Source organism: Rhinoderma darwinii, chromosome 6 (genome assembly GCF_050947455.1).
Source record: "Rhinoderma darwinii isolate aRhiDar2 chromosome 6, aRhiDar2.hap1, whole genome shotgun sequence".
NCBI lineage: Eukaryota > Metazoa > Chordata > Amphibia > Anura > Rhinodermatidae > Rhinoderma > Rhinoderma darwinii.
The window spans coordinates 82,844,475-82,863,476 of record NC_134692.1 but is presented as its reverse complement, the minus strand read 5'-3'; the positions used below and the strand labels follow the sequence as shown (position 1 = coordinate 82,863,476).

Sequence of the window (19,002 nt, the reverse complement as noted above, 5' to 3'; positions counted from 1 at the left end):
TTATTATGACCTCATGTACCCCGCACAGATTAAATATGCTCCCACTTTATAAACTGAAATACCAGCAAAACCCCAAACAGAACTATTACCAAGCACAATCCATGCTCAAAATGGCGATCTTTCCCTTCTTAGCCCTACAGTGTGCACAAACAGCAATTTATGGTCACAAGTAAGGCATTACCATACCCGGGAGAACCAGCTTAACAATTTATGGGGTAAGATTCTCTAGGGGCACAACATATTGTGCAGTGAATGGGCAGATCAGTGGAAAAATTGCAATTTTCACTTTGTATCATCCACTGCGTATTAATTTCTGAAAAACATCAGTGGAGTCTAAATTTTCACTACACCCCTTGATAAATGCCTTTAGGGGTGTAGTTTCTAAAATGGGGTCACTTTTGTTTGGTACTTCAGTGGTTTTGCAAATGCAACATGGCGTCCGCAAACCATTCCAGAAAAATCGACGCTCCAAAAGATAAATACCGCTCCTTTTTTCTGAATGCTCCCATATATGTAAACAGCTGATTATAACCACATATGGGGTGTAACCGTACTCGGAAGAAATTTCTTTACAAATGTTGGGGTGCTTTTTCTTCTTTATTCCTTGTAAAAATGAAAAATGTTGATCTAAAACTACATCTTGTTGGAAAAAAAAATATTTTTCATTTTCATGGCTTAATTCTAATTAATTCAGCAAAAAACCTTTGGGATCAAAATTTTCACTATACCCCTAGATGATTCCTCAGGGGGTGCAGTTTCCCAAATGGAGTCACTTTTGGGGTGTTTCCACTGTACTAGTACTACAGGGGCTCAGCAAATGTGACATGGCGCCCAGAAACCATTCTAAAATCCAAATGGTGCTCCTTCCATTCTGAGCCATTGTGTGTCCAAACAGATGTTTATGACCACATGTGGGGTATTGTTGTACTCGGGAGAAATTACTTTACAAATGATGCTTATTCTCCTTCAGTCCTTGTGGAAATTAAAATAAAATACCTAAACCTACATTTTCTTTGAAAAAATGTAGATTTTCATTTTTACGGCCTGCTTCCAATAAGTTCTGTAAAACACCTGTGGGGTCAAACTGCTCACTGTAGCCCTAGATAATTTCCTCATGGGGTGCAGTTTACAAAATGGGGTCACTTGTTGGGGGTTTCCACTGTTTTGTCCCCTCAGGGGCTTTGCAAATGCGACATGGCCACTGCAAACCATTCCTGCTAAATTTGAGTTCCAAAAGCCAAATGGCGCTCTTTCCCTTCTCAGCCTCGCCGTGTGTCCAAACAGCCGGTTATTACCATATGTGGGGTACTGCAAATGGCGCTCTTTCCCTTCTCAGCCTCGCCGTGTGTCCAAATAGCCGGTTATTACCATATGTGGGGTACTGTTTTACTCGGGAGAAATTTCTTTACAAATTTTATGGTGGTTTTTCTCCTTTAGTCCTTGTGGAAATGAAAAAAAATTAGCTAAACCTACATTTTATTTGAAAAAATGTAGATTTTCATTTTCACAGCCTACTTCCAAAAATTTCTGCAAAAAACCTGTTTGGTCAAAATGCTCACTATACAACTAGATAATTTCCTCAAGGGGTATAGTTTCCAAAATGGGGTCACTTGTTGGGGGTTTCCCCTGTTTTGTCCCCTCAGGGGCTTTGCAAATGTGACATGGCCTCCGCAAACCATTCCTGCTAAATTTGAGCTCCAAGAGCCAAATGGTGCTCTTTCCCTTCTAAGCCCTGCCGTGTGTCCAAACAACCGTTTATTACCACATGTGGGGTATTGTTTTACTCGGGAGAAATTGCTCTACAAATGTTGTGGTGCTTTTTCTACTTTAGTTCTTTTGGAAATGAAAACAAATTAGCTAAACCTACATTTTATTTGAAAATATTTAGATTTTCATTTTCATGGCCTAGTTCCAAAAATTTTAGCAAAACAACTGGCGGGTCAAAATGCTTGCTACACCCCTAAATAAATTCCTCGGGGGGTGTAGTTTCACAAATGGGGTCACTTTTGGGGGGTTTCCACTGTTTTAGTTCCAAAAGACCTCTTCAAAGCTGACATGGTGCCTAAAATATATTCTAATAAAAAGGAGGCCCAAAATCCACTAGGTGCTACTTTGCTTCGGAGGCCGGTGCTTCAGTCCAGTAGCACACATGTGGGATATTTCCTAAAACTGCAGAACCTGGGCAATAAATATTGAGTTGTGTTTCTCTGGTAAAACCTTCTGTGGTACAAAAAAAATGGATTCAAAATGAACTTCTGGAAAAAAATAATGAGCTTTGTAAATGTCACCTCTACTTTGGCTTATTTCCTGCGCAATGTCTAAAGGGTTAATAAACTTTCTAAATGCTGTTTTGAATACTTTGAGGGGTGCAGTTTTTAAAATGGGGTGACTTATTGGGGGTTTCTAATATCTAAGGAGCTCAAAGCCACTTCACAACTGAACTGGTCCCTGTAAAAATAGCCTTTTGAAATTTTCTTGAAAATGTGAGAAATTGCTGCTAAAGTTCTAAGCCTTGTAACATCCTAGAAAAATAAAATGATGTTCAAAAAACGATGCTAAACTAAAGTAGACATATGGGTGATGTTAATTAGCAACATTTTCGTGTGGTATAACTGCCTGTCTTACAAGCAGATACATTTAAATTGAGAAAAATGCTAATTTTTGCAATTTTTTGCTACATTTTGGTGTTTTTCACAATTAAATACTGAATGTATCGGGCAAATTTTGCCAGTAACATAAAGTCCAATGTGTCACGAGAAAACATTCTCAGAATCGCTTGGATAGGTAAAAGCATTCCGGAGTTATTACCACATAAAGTGAAACATGTCAGATTTGAAAAATGAGGCTCTGTCAGGAAGGTCAAAAGTGGCCAAAGAGGGAAGGGGTTAAAACCCTCCGAGTTCAACAGCAATAATCTTAAGCCCAACCTAATGTCTACTTTGGCCATTAGTCCTCCTCTCCAGCAGCACCTCACCTGCATCTGCTATAAGGTAATGATTCTCTCTGTATTCTATCAATTACCAAATGCCCTTCTGCATAGAATAGATGCTGGATTATCATGTACTTCCCCCTCTCCTTTTTTTTAAACCATCTCTAGTGGGGCAGCAACCCTACCTTTAACCGGGGGTTTGTGAAATGATCCTGCCATTCTCAACCTTACCTCCTTTACTATTTAATGTCACTAATATTGCTGGTGACTCATCTGCTGACTTCAAATTTTTTCTTTTTCTTTTTATTTTTCTTTGCGCCACCACCCTTAACCGATAGCTTAAAAATCTAAACCTGACTCCACTCTCCAGGAATTATACTTTTTCCCTATCTGGATACTCAGCAGCTACTTAATCTGTTTATGTTCACCTGAAACTCTGCCTTGAGCAAATTTACAAAAATAAATAGTCCTGGTCTTCCCTTGAAAGTTTCTTTCCTGCACATTCTACTTGAGAATGACCTGCCTCACACTTGGAACATCATGCAAATTCCTGGTCACAGTCACTCTCATAGGCCAACTGACCATCCTTTCCCTGCTCCCCATATTAGGCCCCTCTGCCCCTACTCCCGTACTTACTTTCTCCTTGTCCATAAATCTTGACCACAGATATAAATCCTTCTGACCAAAGCTCAACATTTTGCCCCTCTATCTTTTCCTAAAGGCCCTTTCTCATACCACCCCATTCCACTATAAGAAGCATGTGCATCCACCACCAGATCCATGTATTTTACAAATGCACATATTGCTTGGTTTGCCATCCACCCACACTCTGGCATACACCAGATAACACCTTATTCCTTCCACAATAATTTTGCACTGTTATCTATCTGCCCGGCTAAGCCCCTTCTCCTTAGCTGCCTCCACTTCCTTAGACATAACATAGACAACCACATACTTTTCCTCTCTAACCCTTCTCAAAACCTTTTGTGGAAAATCTGCACACGTGGGCAACAATATCCTGCTTCCACAATCACTAGCCCTTTTTCTACCAAATCACTGTTCTGAACCCCCCCCCCCCCTTGTAACAAATAAAGATTTTGAAAATGAAAGCCTTATATTCTTGTTATATATTATATCATATAGCGTATTTTATTTGAATGAATCAAGTCATGGGTATAGTTGCATGTTTCAATCTTTACTATTTAGAAATGTGTCTCATCAGTATGCAAATTACCTATTGTTTAATCTGATTCTCACAACAAAGGACCCAGACATTCACAGGTATGTCTTACAGATGATAACCAGCAGTGTAGACAATGTAACTATTGTTGATGATAAGCGAAAAGTGTCTCTAAAGTTTATTGCTCAATACTGTCTTTGTGTACATATCTTTATATAAATCTCAGAATAACTGTAGCAGTCATTTTACTCTTTATACAATATACATTTTTATGCACTCACTCTTTTATTTAATTTATTACGCTTACTCTTAGAATCTAACCCAGTAAAGAGGGTGGAGGAGAAAAATTCTTACATCCCCGTACAGAAACCGCTTCTTTACTAATTTGCTGTTCTCTTCACTACTTTTTAAATGTTTTTTTTTTGTTTTGTTTTTTTTAATCTGCTAAGCATTTTTCCTTAATTACTGCATTACTCTTCATCTGAACACAAATAATGCCCATCCGATGAATCAGAATCAGACTCACCCAGTTGTTGCATCCTTCGGTTTCCAGGCTCTTAATGACTCCCATCCTGGGTTGCTGGTCGCTGGACTGGCTTGCTGCAATCCCTCCTCTGCTTGTTGTGCTCTATCGCTGCTTCGCTCCCTGCAACAAAAGATATTGTGCGAGTATGTGTTCCTATGTGACCCTTCTCCTGCCTTAGCCCAGACCTTTCCCCTTGGCTCGGTGATAATGCTTCCTTACTGTTCCATTGCTGACAGGCCCTATAGCCCATTGCTAAACCTACATGAACAGCTCTCAAACTCTGGAACTACTAAGAAATCCCCTATGCATCTAGCCTGATACATATGGACACCATTGCCCCTGGCACCAAACGCCCACCCAGGAAAATTGTTGCCCTGCATACCTATATCTCTATACATGCTGGGTCCAGCTTAAGGGTAGAAATATGCATGTCCTCCCCACCACCTCCAGGCTGGGCTGAATATAGCTTGCTAGCACCCGCTCCTAATTGCCGTCGTACCTTTGACTTACCGGGTTTGCTGGCTTCCCAGAACATTCTGGGGACACTATCTTCCTTTTCTGCCCCTTTATTTGAGATACTCCAAACTCCCAGTCAATGATGTTCTCATTAGTCCTGCTCATCTTCTCTGGTCTCTTCAGTGCCCTTGCTTTTCCCTGTAAACAGAAACAAAATTAGCCTGCTCTCCTTCACATTACCTGCCTTAACCCCTTCCCGACATCCGCTGTATATATACGGCGCTGTCGGGAGGTGCTTCCCGCAAAGCGCCGTATATGTACGGCGCAGTGATTGTGCGGGCTCAGAAGCAGAGTATTATACAGCTGGCACCCTCCTGTAACTGCCAGGACCGGAGCTATTCTCCGATCCGGCAGATTAACCCCTCAGATGCTGCGCTCAATAGAGCGCAGCATCTGATAGGTTTTCACCCGACCGGTAACCCAGTGATGCAATCGCTGGGTTGCTGTGGCAATCGGATGCCAGAAAATGGCGTCCGAGTCTGCCTTGTACGGGAGCCGATGAGGACCCGCCTGCGGCGCGTCCTCATAGGCTTGCTGTCAGTGAATAACTGACAGCGCTAATACACTGCACTACGTATGTAGTGCAGTGTATTTGAGTAGCGATTGGGGCATCAGGCCCTCATGTCCCCTAGTGGGACAAGTAAAAAAAGTGAAAAAAAGTTAATAAAAATGTGGTAAAACAATAAAAACACACACATTTCAAATAAACATAAAGCTAAACTGACTTTTTTCCCATAGTAAGTCTTTTATTATGGGAAAAACCGTAAAAATTAAAAAAACTATACATAATTGGTATCGCCGCGTCCGTAACGACCCAAACGACAAAACTATTATGTAATTTATCCCGCACGGTGAACGCGGTAAAAAAAAACATGAAAAACAGCGCCAGAATCTTTGTTTTTAGGTCACATCTCCTTCCAAAAAATGCTATAAAAAGTGATCAAAAAGTCACATTTACTCCAAAATAGTACTAATAAAAACGAAAATTCGTCCCGCAAAAAATAATCCCTGACACCGTTTCGTGCACGCAAAAATAAAAAAGTTATGGGTCTTAGAATATGGCGACACAGAAAACAAATGATTTTATAAAAAAAGTGATTTTATTGTGCAAAAGCCCAATACATAAAAAAAACTATACATAATTGGTATCGCCGCGTACGTAACGACCCAAATGACAAAATAATTATGTAATTTATCCCGCACGGTGAACGCCGTAAAAAAAAAACATGAAAAACAACGCCAGAATCTTTGTTTTTAGGTCACATCTCCTTCCAAAAAATGCTATAAAAAGTGATCAAAAAGTCACATTTACTCCAAAATAGTACTAATAAAAATGACAATCCGTCCCGCAAAAAATAATCCCTGACACCGCTTTGTGCACGCAAAAATAATAAAGTTATGGGTCTTAGAATATGGCGACACAGAAAACAAATGATTTTATAAAAACAGTGATTTTATTGTGCAAAAGCTGCAATACATAAAAAAAACTCTATAAATTTGGTATCGCCGTAATCGTATCGACCCGCAGAATAAAGCTAACATGTAATTTAGGGCACACTGTGGATGCCTATAAAAAAAACAATAAAAAACTATTCCAAAATTGCTTGTTTTTGGTAATTTCCTTTACCAAAAAATGAAATAAAAAGTGATCAAAAAATCGTATGTGTTCCAAAATGGTACCAATAAAATCTACAGCCCGTCTCGCAAAAAACAAGCCCGGACACCGCTCAATCAACTGAAAAACAAAAAAGTTACGGCACTAGTAATGCGGTGATGAAAAAACATCTCAATGCGCAGGCCGGAGGGGAACATTCGTTCAGTTTCAGGGCCCTAGTATTTAGGAACTAGGAAAGGGAATGGTCACAGCACATCCGCTGGAAGCGAGAGCGCCCGTATTATACCAGCGCAAAACTTTCCCAGTAATATTTCCCAAACTACGAAGGAGAAAAAGTTCCCAAAAGGTGCAGAGTGTTACAAAAGGGGGGATAAGAAAGAAAACCGTTTATCAGTGTGACACCGGCCTGTGCATAACGGATCGCTTCACAGCGTAACACACATCTATGGATAATTGTATTATTTACCCCATTATTATACCCTCTTATTATGCCCTGATGTACTCCGCACAGATTACATATGCCCCGATGTACTCCGCACAGATTACATATGCCCCCAGATTATAAACTGAAATACCCGCAAAACCCCAAACAGAACTATTACCAAGCAAAATCCATGCTCAAAATGGCGGTCTTTCCCTTCATAGCCCTACAGCGTGCCCAAACAGCAATTTATGGCCACAAGTAAGGCATTACCATACCCGGGAGAACCCACTTAACAATTCATGGGGTAAGATTCTCTAGGGGCACAACATCTTGTGCGGTGAATGGGCAGATCAGTGGAGAAATTGCAATTTTCACTTTGCACAATCCACTGCGTATTAATTTCTGAAAAACACCTGTGGAGTCTAAATTCTCACTACACCCCTTGATAAATGCCTTCAGGGGTGTAGTTTCTAAAACGAGGTCACTTTTGTTTGGTACATCAGAGGTTTTGCAAATGCAACATGGCGTCCGCAAACCATTCCAGCAAAATCTACGCTCCAAAAGATAAATACCGCTCCTTTTCTTCTGAATGCTCCCATATATGTAAACAGCTGATTATAACAACATATGGGGTGTTACCGTACTCGGGAGAAATTACTTTACAAATGTTGGGGTGCTTTTTCTTCTCTATTCCTAAATTATTTTTCATTTTCATGGCTTAATTCTAATTAATTCAGCAAAAAACCTTTGGGATCAAAATTTTCACTATACCCCTAGATGATTCCTCAGGGGGTGCAGTTTCCGAAATGGAGTCACTTTTGGGGTGTGTCCACTGTACTAGTACTACAGGGGCTCAGCAAATATGACATGACACCCAGAAACCATTCCAAAATCCAAATGGTGCTCCTTCCATTCTGAGCCCTACCGTGTGTCCAAACATGTTTGTGACCACATGTGGGGTATTGTTTTACTCGGGAGAAGTTGCTTTACAAATGTTGTGGTGCTTTTTCTCCTTCAGTCCTTGTGGAAATGAAAAAAAAATACCTAAACTTACATTTTCTTTGAAAAAATGTAGATTTTCATTTTTACGGCCTACTTACAATAAGTTCTGTAAAACACCTGTGGGGTCAAACTGCTCACTATACCCCTAGATAATTTCCTCAAGGGTTATAGTTTCCAAAATGGGGTCACTTGTTGGGGGTTTCCACTGTTTTGTCACCTCAGGGGCTTTGCAAATGTGACATGGCCTCCGCAAACCATTCCTGCTAAATTTGAGCTCCAAGAGCCAAATGGCGCTCTTTCCCTTCTCAGCCTCGCCGTGTGTCCAAACAGCCGTTTATTAATACATGTGGGGTATTGTTTTACTCGGGAGAAATTGCTCTACAAATGTTGTGGTGCTTTTTCTACTTTAGTTCTTTTGGAAATGAAAACAAATTAGCTAAACCTACATTTTATTTGAAAAAATGTAGATTTTCATTTTCATGACCTAGTTCCAAAAATTTTTGCAAAAAAAACTGGCCGGTCAAAATGCTTGCTACACCCCTAGATAAATTCCTCGAGGGGTATAGTTTCCAAAATGGGGTCACTTGTTGGGGGTTTCCACTGTTTTGTCCCCTAGGGGGCTTTGCAAATGCGACATGGCCTCCGCAAACCATTCCTGCTAAATTTGAGCTCCAAGAGCCAAATGGCGCTCTTTCCATTCTAAGCCCTGCCGTGTGTCCAAACAACCGTTTATCACCACATGTGGGGTATTGTTTTACTCGGGAGAAATTGCTCTACAAATGTTGTGGTGCTTTTTCTACTTTAGTTCTTTTGGAAATGAAAAAAAATTAGCTAAACCTACATTTTATTTGAAAAAATGTAGATTTTCATTTTCATGGCCTAGTTCCAAAAATTTTAGCAAAAAAACTGGCCATTCAAAATGCTTGCTACACCCCTAGATAAATTCCTCGAGGGGTGTAGTTTCCCAAATGGGGTCACTTTTGGGGGGTTTCCACTGTTTTATTTCCACTAGACCTGTTCAAAGTTGACACGGTGCCTAAAATATATTCTAATAAAAAGGAGGCCCAAAATCCACCAGGTGCTCCTTTGCTTCTGAGGCTGGTGCTTCAGTCCAGTAGCACACTACAGGCACATGTGGGATATTTCCTAAAACTGCAGAACCTGGGCAATAAATATTGAGTTGCATTTCTTGGGTAAAACATTCTGTGGTACAAAAAAAATGGATTCAAAATGAATTTCTGGAAAAAAATAATGAACTTTGTAAATTTCACCTCTACTTTGCCTTAATTCCTGCGCAATGTCTAAAGTGTTAAGAAACTTTCTAAATGCTGTTTTGAATACTTTGAGGGGTGCAGTTTTTAAAATGGGGTGACTTATTGGGGGTTTCTAATATCTAAGCACCTCAAAGCCACTTCACAACTGAACTGGCCCCTGTAAAAATAGCATTTTAAAATTTTCTTGAAAATGTGAGCAATTGCTGCTAAAGTTCTAAGCCTTGTAACGTCCTAGAAAAATAAAATGATGTTCAAAAAACGATGCCAATCTAAAGTAGACATATGGGGGATGTTAGTTAGCAACATTTTTGTGTGGTATAACTGCCTGTCTTACAAGCAGATACATTTAAATTGAGAAAAATTCTAATTTTTGCAATTTTTTGCTACATTTTGGTGTTTTTCACAATTAAATACTGAATGTATCGGGCAAATTTTGCCAGTAACATAAAGTCCAATGTGTCACGAGAAAACAATCTCAGAATCGCTTGGATAGGTAAAAGCATTCCGGAGTTATTACCACATAAAGTGAAACATGTCAGATTTGAAAAATGAGGCTCTGTCAGGAAGGTCAAAAGCGGCCAAAGAGGGAAGGGGTTAAAGAGGCTCTGTCACCACATTATAAGTGCCCTATCTCCTACATAATGTGATCGGCGCTGTAATGTAGATTACAGCAGTGTTTTTTTATTTAGAAAAAACTATCAATTTTGACCAAGTTATGACCTATTTTAGATTTATGCTAATGGTTTTCTTAATGCCCAACTGGGCGTTTTTTAGCTTTTTACCAACTGGGTGTTGTGAAGAGAAGTCTATGACGCTGACCAATCAGCGTCACACAATTCTCATTGTTCCAGCCCATTGTTACAGCGTGATTGTGCAGTGAAAGAAGCTGGGATGGAACAATTATTGGTCAACGTCATACACATCTCTTCACAACGCCCAGTTGGTAAAAAGTAAAAACACACCCAGTTGTCTATTACAACTCCCACTTGGTCAAAAGCTAAAAAGCGACCAGTTGGGCATTAAGAAAGTCATTAGCATAAATTTAAAATAGGTCATAACTTGGTCAAAATTGATCGTTTTTCTAAATAAAAAACACTGCTGTAATCTACATTACAGGGCCGATCACATTATGAAGAAGATAGGGAACTTATAATGTGGACTGAGCCTCTTTAAATCCCCCTACACTAATCCCCTTACCCAATTAACTTTACTCCCTCCCTAATTTTCTTACCCAATTGCCTTACATCTTCAGGTCCAACCAACCCCTATTGTTCCTTTACCTCCCCCTTAGAATTCCTGACACCGCAAGCCATGTGGCCAGCTCCATTTTGGACAAAGCAAAAAAAAACAAAACCCTTAAGCTGCATTATACCTATTCCTACCAAACTATCTAAGGTTCCCCACTACATCCCTTTTCTTCCTGGGGGCCACAAGGCCCTCCTTATGGTTCATTATGGGCATTTTGCCCATTCGTCACCCTTTTCACGTTCAGATTTTTACAGATACCTGCGCATAAGACACGCATTGTCCTCTGTAGATACTTCCAGTCCACTTCTCGCCCGCCAGGCATTGCTATATTATACCAATAGACTCTCTAGGGCTAAAGGTATCCCCTTGTTTTAAAACTTATTTATTGCTTATATACCTTCCACTAAACCCTTATATCTGTCTAAATGGGAATTGTAGCTGAATTAACAGGTCTCTACTCAATCTTGGTTTAAATCAATGGATTGGGTTAAGAAAATGTCTAAAAGTTCTGTTCACTGGGAAATATCACGTAAAATTGTTTTGCGTTGGAATCTTACACCTGTTCGTCTTGCTAAAATGTCTTCCTCTCCCTCAGATATGTGGTAGAGGGGGGTGTGAGAGGTACGTACTTACACACGTGGTGGGAATACCAGTCAGTTTATAATCTTTGGTTGGTCGCCTTTCAGTTGGACGCGCAAGTTTTAAAATGTCATACTCCCTAAAGTCCCATTTTGGCCTTATGCTTCCTTGGTTTGGAACATATTCCATGTCATGGGAGGACTGTGTTTACTCATACTATTCTGGCCGCGAGGCTTATGATTGCTCGTAAACTTTAGTGTGATGACTCCTTTTTAAAGGTGGAATTATTAAACCAAGTAACTTTCTACTTTCAGATAGAAAAATCTTGGGCCACTAAATCACATACTATAGATAAATTCAATATAAACTGGCATCCTTGGAGGGTGTTTATTCAAGGTAACACTGCGTCACCGGCTCCTCTCTCTCATCCCTCTTTTCTGTAAAGTGTTTACTTGGCTTATGTACTGTATTTAATTGTGGATATTTGGGTATGATACAACCTGTTTTAGTATTGTAGATCTCTATTATGCAATTTGATATTACTGTACTGTGTTCCTGTAGATCCTTGTTGCTCTTTTGTGTTTCTTCTGTGAGTATTCCAGTTTGTAGTGCTCATTGTATATACTATTTACTTGAAAAATGTTCGTAATAAGATTATTTAAAAAAAAAAAAATTGCCTTTTTTCCTTGGTATTGCCGCATCTGTAAAGGTCTGAACTATAAAAAATATTATGCTATTTAGCCTGGGCTAAATAAAACAACCTAAAAAATAATGCCAGAAATGCTGTTTTCTGGTTACCTTGCCTCCCAAAAAATTTGATAAAAAGTGTTCAAAAAGTCCCAAGTACCGCAAAATGTTGACAATAAAAACTAAAGCTTGTCCCACAAAAAAACAGCCCTCATGCCACTACGTTTATAAATTATTATTTTTTTAAAGTTATGGCTCCCATAAGTTGGAGATGAAAAATATGCAGATGTGCATGCTCGAGGGGAACATTTCTTCTGTTTCAAGAGGCGATTATCAAGGCCCTAATATTTGGGAATCGGAAAGGGGAGGGTTGATACATATCTGCTGGAGGCGAGGGTGCCCATATTATACCAGGACAACACTTTTCCAGCAAAATTCCCCAAGCTGCAAAGGGACGGAGTGTGGACCAAAAGGGGAATAAGAAAGGACATTTATCAGTGCATAAAGGATTGCTTCATAGCATATCAAACATTCATGGATAATGATATGATTTTTTTTACCCCATTATTATGCCACCTTATTATGCCCTGATGTACTCTGTCCAGCATACCTATGCCCCAACATTATAAACTAGAACACCTGTGAAACTACAAGCAAAACTAATACCAAGCAAAATCTGCACTCCAAAAGCCAAATGGTGCTCCCTTCCTTTCTGAGCCCTATAGTGTGCACAAACAGCAGTTTACTTCCAGATATATGGCATTGCCATACATGGTAGAACCCTTTACAATTGTTGTGGTGTGTGTCTCTAGTGGCACGAGCTGGGCACTAAATATTTGCCACTGAAATGGCATATATGTGGAAAAATTCAATTTTCACTTTGCACCATCCGCAGCACATTAATTCCTGTGGGGTCAAAATGTTTACTACAACCCCTGATAAATAGTTAATCGTTAGCGTGTCTGGTAGAGGCAGCAGGTTCTCTAGGTTTGCTGGGACCGATTTTGACCATAGTAGATATTTATTTCGCTCAATGGATCATGGGGCTGCCCAACAGAGGTCTAGGATAAGGGCAGATTTAGGCCTTCTCTTACAAGATGAAGGACGAAAACGAAGAAGTGTAATAGAAAGCCAGTCGCTATCTGATGAACAAATGGGGCAGGGCCCCTAATATAGAGGAGGCCAAACAGTATAGAAAGAAGCTGCAGAAAATGTATGTAGACCTCAGTAGTAAGTTCTAGCAAAAATTAGGGCCAGGCCCCTGGTAGGTCCGGGAGACAAGCGTGTAGGTGATGCTCCACTAAGCAATTTCCAAACAACAGGTGTCAATGCAAGATAAACGCCTCACAGAGGCTACTCACCGATCCCAAGAATGTCCGCCTGTGAAGGTGGAAGGACGACTCTGCATGTCCAAGATGACGGACAAGATGGCAGCCGCAGCTCCACACCCGCCGGACCGGTAAGTAGTACCGACTTCCTCAGGTTCCGGAATGGATGTCGGGACGTCCGTCACCACGGCTGCAGGTGGAAATCTAGGCCGCTGCTTCAGGCCTGCAAATGGGCTGCGAAAACGGGCGGGTGCTGAAAAACTCCAACTTGGTCCAAGGATGATCAGTGGGAGGTAAGGAGTGTAGGGCTGATGGTGGAGCCCTGTTTTTAGCTGTGGAGTAGGTAGGGTGGTGCTGGATAGGGTCCCACAAGTTATGGTGTAGCTGAGCCGGGAGTGTGCCATCTCTATTTGTTATTAGATATCTGGGCATTATGATCCCGTCAGATCTTACGACTACCTATGCTCTCAATTACTTACCTCTGTTACACACCATAAAACGAGATCTCTCTAACTGGGAAGGCAAACTTTTATCTTGGTTGGGCAAAATAAATGTCTTAATGATGAATATTCTACCGCGTTTGTTATACCTCTATCATACATTACCTTGATAACCCCCGACAACGCTTTTCCACACCCTCAACAATTATTCAAAAGATTTGTTTGGGCGTCTAATGTGCCAAGAGTAGCACGTCACATTTTAACGCATAAAAAAAAAAAAGGGAGGCTTTGCCCTGCCAGACTGCTTTCTATACTACATGGCTGCAACCACGACAAGACTACTAGACATCTCACATAGTTCCTCACGTAAATTGTGGATACAACTGGAGAGTGTTCAGACAGACTTACCCCTGACGACTCTCCCCTGGTCCCCGGGAGTGGCTTGGTCCAAACCTAATATTGAGACCCTGCCATATGTGGTTGGGAGTGTAGCGACAACCTGTAGGTGTATCTCTCTAAGACAAAGCTTTTTTTTAGGGATGGCCCGTTAACACCAGTCTTGGGCAACAAGGACTTCGTCCTGGGTCTACAACCTTTGTTTCTGGGTAGGTCTCAGACAGACATAGGATTAACATTTGCACAAGTATTGTCATCTGACCGCTTAAAGACCTATGAAGATATGGTACCGGAACATTCCAGAACGCATAGGACAAAATGGGATTATTTACAACTTGGTCATTACTATAAAAAGTTGTGGATATTCGGTAGAAAAAAGGAAATCCCACTGGACGGCGCAGACTTCGGAGGTCCGTGGAGGAGCCTTTTACTGTGGCAGCAGCAGAGCAGGGAGGAGCTCCCCCTGCTCTGCTGCTGCCACAGTGAAAGGCTCCTCCACGGACCTCCGAAGTCTGCGCCGTCCAGTGGGATTTCCTTTTTTCTACCAAATATCCACAACTATTGTCAACGGAACCCTACGGGTCACTGAAAAAAATCCCAGGCTGCAGACCCCCCTGACTTTCATACCAACAAAGATCAGGTGAGCACCGTCCTGTATTCAATATTTCATTTAATCACCTTGGGATGATGCACCATGTGCGCCGTGTATCTTTTTTTCTTTTTTTATAGTCATTACTATAAAAAGGTCCGACGAACACTGGACCTGCATAGAGGTCTAAACCCCATTTGAACGTTTGTTCTCCTCGCGTATCATAACGCCAAAAGCTGTTGCCACGATCTATAATCTTTTATTGGACTTGCGTGCTGAATTAAAACCTTCATTAGACAAAAAAGTCTCACAGTACACATGAATGTCGGGGTGGGAAACAGAAATCACAACCACCCACTACATTTATTGAAGATAAAGACTCCAAATCATATATATAAACAAGAGAAAAAGAAGTCCATAAATATCAAAAGGGTTTGAAAAAGTAGAAAATCTTTATTGAAAATCAAAACATGAGAATCTAAAACAAGTCTTTATGACTGGATCAAGGTATAATACACTTTATCAGAAATAATTAATTATGGACAATAATAGTATACAAAAAATTACATCTATTTTATATCCCAAGCCACGGAAATATTCAAAAAATCAAAAGTATATGTCAGGTAAAGTAGAAAATAAAGTAAGAGCTTACACCCAATAAGCATTATCAGTGTAATGGGTATATAAAAAACCTGACATAACCTCCATGGTATGCTTACCCATATTTCCGTAGTGTAGTGGTATGACCCAGAAGATAAGGTAGCGCCCCAAAATTAAAACCTTCATACATGAGTAGCTGGGAAAAAGAATTGTCTATTTCACCCACTCCTGAAGAATGGTCTAAATCATTCACTCTTTGACACAAATTCTCGGTCTCCTGTAAGGCTCAGGAGACAAATTTCAAAATATTATTCAGATGGTACAAAGTCTGTGGCCTTTTGTACGGGATTTATCCTAACACGTCTGATTTGTGTTGGCGTTGTGGAGAAGGCGAGGGGTACGATGCCTCATATATGGTGGGAATGCCTACAGCTTTACATGTTTTGGTGCTCCATAATCTCTCTGATTCATAAAATTACCGAGATTACGTTAGACAATACTCCTGCTGCGCTATTGCTGTCAATGATTCCGGGCTCCTCTAAATGTCTGTCCCGCACATTACTTGGCTATCATTATATCATTATTACTATTATTACTATCATTATTACTTGGTAGCAGCTAGAACAGTGATTCCTAGACACTGGAAAAGCACTATTGTACCTACCATATCGGAATGGTTTCAGGAAATAATTCATATACAAAATATGGAGGAATCGATGGCTCAGACATTTATTTGGGGGTCTGGGGTCGATGGCTCGAATATCGGAGCTTGCCAGACTTCCATATCCAAATGTCAGGGTAGACCCCGCTCGTTCTGTCTACCCTATACTCCATGCTTTCATTCTGGGATATATTTAACACTGGGATTTATATCCGGTGAGTTTTGTCGTTGAGTACAATAATACTCCTTCCTCTGCCGATGGTGAAGCCTGATCTCGCATAGTCTTCTACTTCTCTAAACTCTGTACCACACCCACCTACCCTTCCTTCTTATCCTTCCCTGTGATGCTGCATTTGCTACTTTTCGAAGTTAAAAATTATTTTGTTCTTGTTTTTTACTTCTGTATTTCACATGACTAAGTGACACCCTCTGTTTTAGTATTTATGTGTAATCACGTGGCTTTCTTCAAAAACATCTGACAGGCTACGCCAAATTACCGTTACAATATGTTACATAGCTTACTGTACTCATGGCCGTGACTCATCCTGTATTGATTGCCTTTACTTGACATTGTGTATTTCAATGTGAAATTTCTTTATTTGATTCCTTCCCCTTTTTCTTTTCTGTCCCCTTTTTGCTTTATCTTGAAAAAATTTCTTAAATACAGAATTTAAAAAAAATCATTGTTTGAATTTGGAATAAAAAAGAAATGTAATAACTTTTAAGGGCAAATTGCTCTATGCCTATTTTAACCCTCCTTTTCATCATCAATGGTAAAAATAAGGTGTGTTTTCTACCCTTTCAACAATGACCCGTTCCCTCATTGTATTTGATGGTCATATGTAATTTGTCATTGTTAATTAATGTATGTTAAAACAATAATTAATAGCATAAACTATTTTATATTAATAGATGTATTGTGGGCTTCATTAGTAAGGAAAGAGAGCGTGCATTGCTAAAAGAGAAGCATCCAGGAACATTTTTATTGAGGTTCAGTGAAAGCAGTAAAGAAGGAGCCATCACCTTTACCTGGGTCGAGATATCACAAAATGGTAAGATAAATTATTTTTGGAAATTTATACACCTTATATATTTTGGGGATTGAACTGCTTAAACTTCAGTCAACTGTCCACATGTGAAGAATGCTGCTGTTATATACTCTAAGTAGGCTAGAGAGGGGTGGAATCCCTAATGAATGATAATTTTAATTAAAATAAACAGATGAAGTTCAGGAGGATCAAATATATTCATTATATCATATTTAAAAAGTGTGATTTGGTAACTGTTCTTTAACCAGATTGTTTATCCAGCTCTGGATTTATGTATATTGTAAATTATACAAAAGAAAACTTTAGCGGCCCTCACCAGTTACTTCTGTTCTTTTATTTTTTTAGTGTTTCCCAATGTTTAGTTTCTTCCCTCTTGAAAGAGAAAAATGGCAGGGGTGTCCCTTGCTGCCTTTTTTTGTAAACTTGTCAGAGTAGGAGAAAATTTAGGATTTTTTTGGAGCTTCTATTTTCAATTTAAATACTGAACCGAGAGGCAGGTAAATTATTTGTAACTTTTTTTTAGGTGTCAAAGCCCCAATGACTCATCTAGAAAGATGAATACATTCTTCTAACCCTAGTTGTGTTCTCACTATATAGAAATATTCAACTTGAGTTTGATTTACAGCGTATTAATTACTATCTAACACAGGACACCAAGATCCCGGAACCACAAAAATACTTCCTTCTTGAGACATTACACTTATTTCCAAATAATATCAGAAAAACAAAGTCCAACAGCACCAAACTTAAAGAGGCTCTGTCACCAGATTTTGCAACCCCTATCTGCTATTGCAGTAGATCGGCGCTGCAATGTAGATAAGAGTAACGTTTTTATTTTTTTAAAACGAGCATTTTTGGCCAAGTTATGACCATTTTTGTATTTATGCAAATGAGGCTTGCTAAAGTCCAACTGGGCGTCTTTAAAGTAAAAGTCCAACTGGGCGTGTATTATGTGCGTACATCGGGGCGTTTTTACTTCTTTTACTAGCTGGGCATTCTGACGAAAAGTATCATCCACTTCTCTTCAGAACGCCCAGCTTCTGGCAGTGCAGACACAGCGTGTTCTTGAGAGATCACGCTGTGTCGTCACTCACTTCCTGCCCCAGGTCCTGCATCGTGTCGGACCAGCGAGGACACATCGACACCAGAGGCTACAGTTGATTCTGCAGCAGCATCGGCGTTTGCAGGTAAGTCGATGTAGCTACTTACCTGCAAACGCTGATGCTGCTGCAGAATCAACTGTAGCCTCTGGTGCCGATGTGGCCGACACGATGCAGGACCTGGGGCAGGAAGTGAGTGAGGTCACAGCGTGATCTCTCGAGAACACGCTGTGTGTCTGCGCTGCCAGAAGCTGGGTGTTAACGAACAGAAGTGGATGATGCTGATTCGTCGGCATCATACACTCCCATTCCTAACGCCCAGCTAGTAAAAGAAGTAAAAACGCCCCGATGTACACACATAATACACGCCCAGTTGTACTTTTACTGTAAACACGCCCAGTTGTATTTTTGCAAGCCTCATTTGTATAAATACAAAAATGGTCATAACTTGGCCAAAAATGCTCGTTTTTTAAAAATAAAAACGTTACTGTAATCTACATTGCAGCGCCTATCTGCTGCAATAGCAGATAGGGGTTGCAAAATCTGGTGACAGAGCCTCTTTAACCCCCTTGGCGCCACAGCCATTTTATATTTTCGTTTTTCACTCCCCGCCTTCCAAGTGCCATAACTTTTTTATTTTTCCCTCAATTAAGCATTGTGAAGGCTTATTTTTTGCAGTAGGAGTTGTAGTTTGTATTGGCACTATTTATAGTACCATATAATGTACTGAGAAACTGTAAAAAAATTGAAAATACAGATTCTTAAATTTTTGGGGGGGTTTCGTTTTTACGTCTTTCACCGTTCTGTAAAAATGAGAGCTTTATTCTGCTAGTCAATAGGATTACTGTGATATCAAATT

At 40.1% G+C, this 19,002-nt stretch overlaps 1 protein-coding gene across 2 annotated transcripts in view; it reads left to right on the top strand.

Moving 5' to 3' along the window:
- The window catches only part of STAT1 (signal transducer and activator of transcription 1), a 1,010,933-nt gene that overhangs the window by 829,975 nt on the left and 161,956 nt on the right, over positions 1-19,002 (top strand). For both annotated transcript variants that reach the window (XM_075829995.1, XM_075829994.1), the window contains one exon: positions 16,907-17,046. In XM_075829995.1, the coding sequence (XP_075686110.1) occupies positions 16,907-17,046 (140 nt within the window). The remainder of the gene's footprint in view (positions 1-16,906; positions 17,047-19,002) is intronic.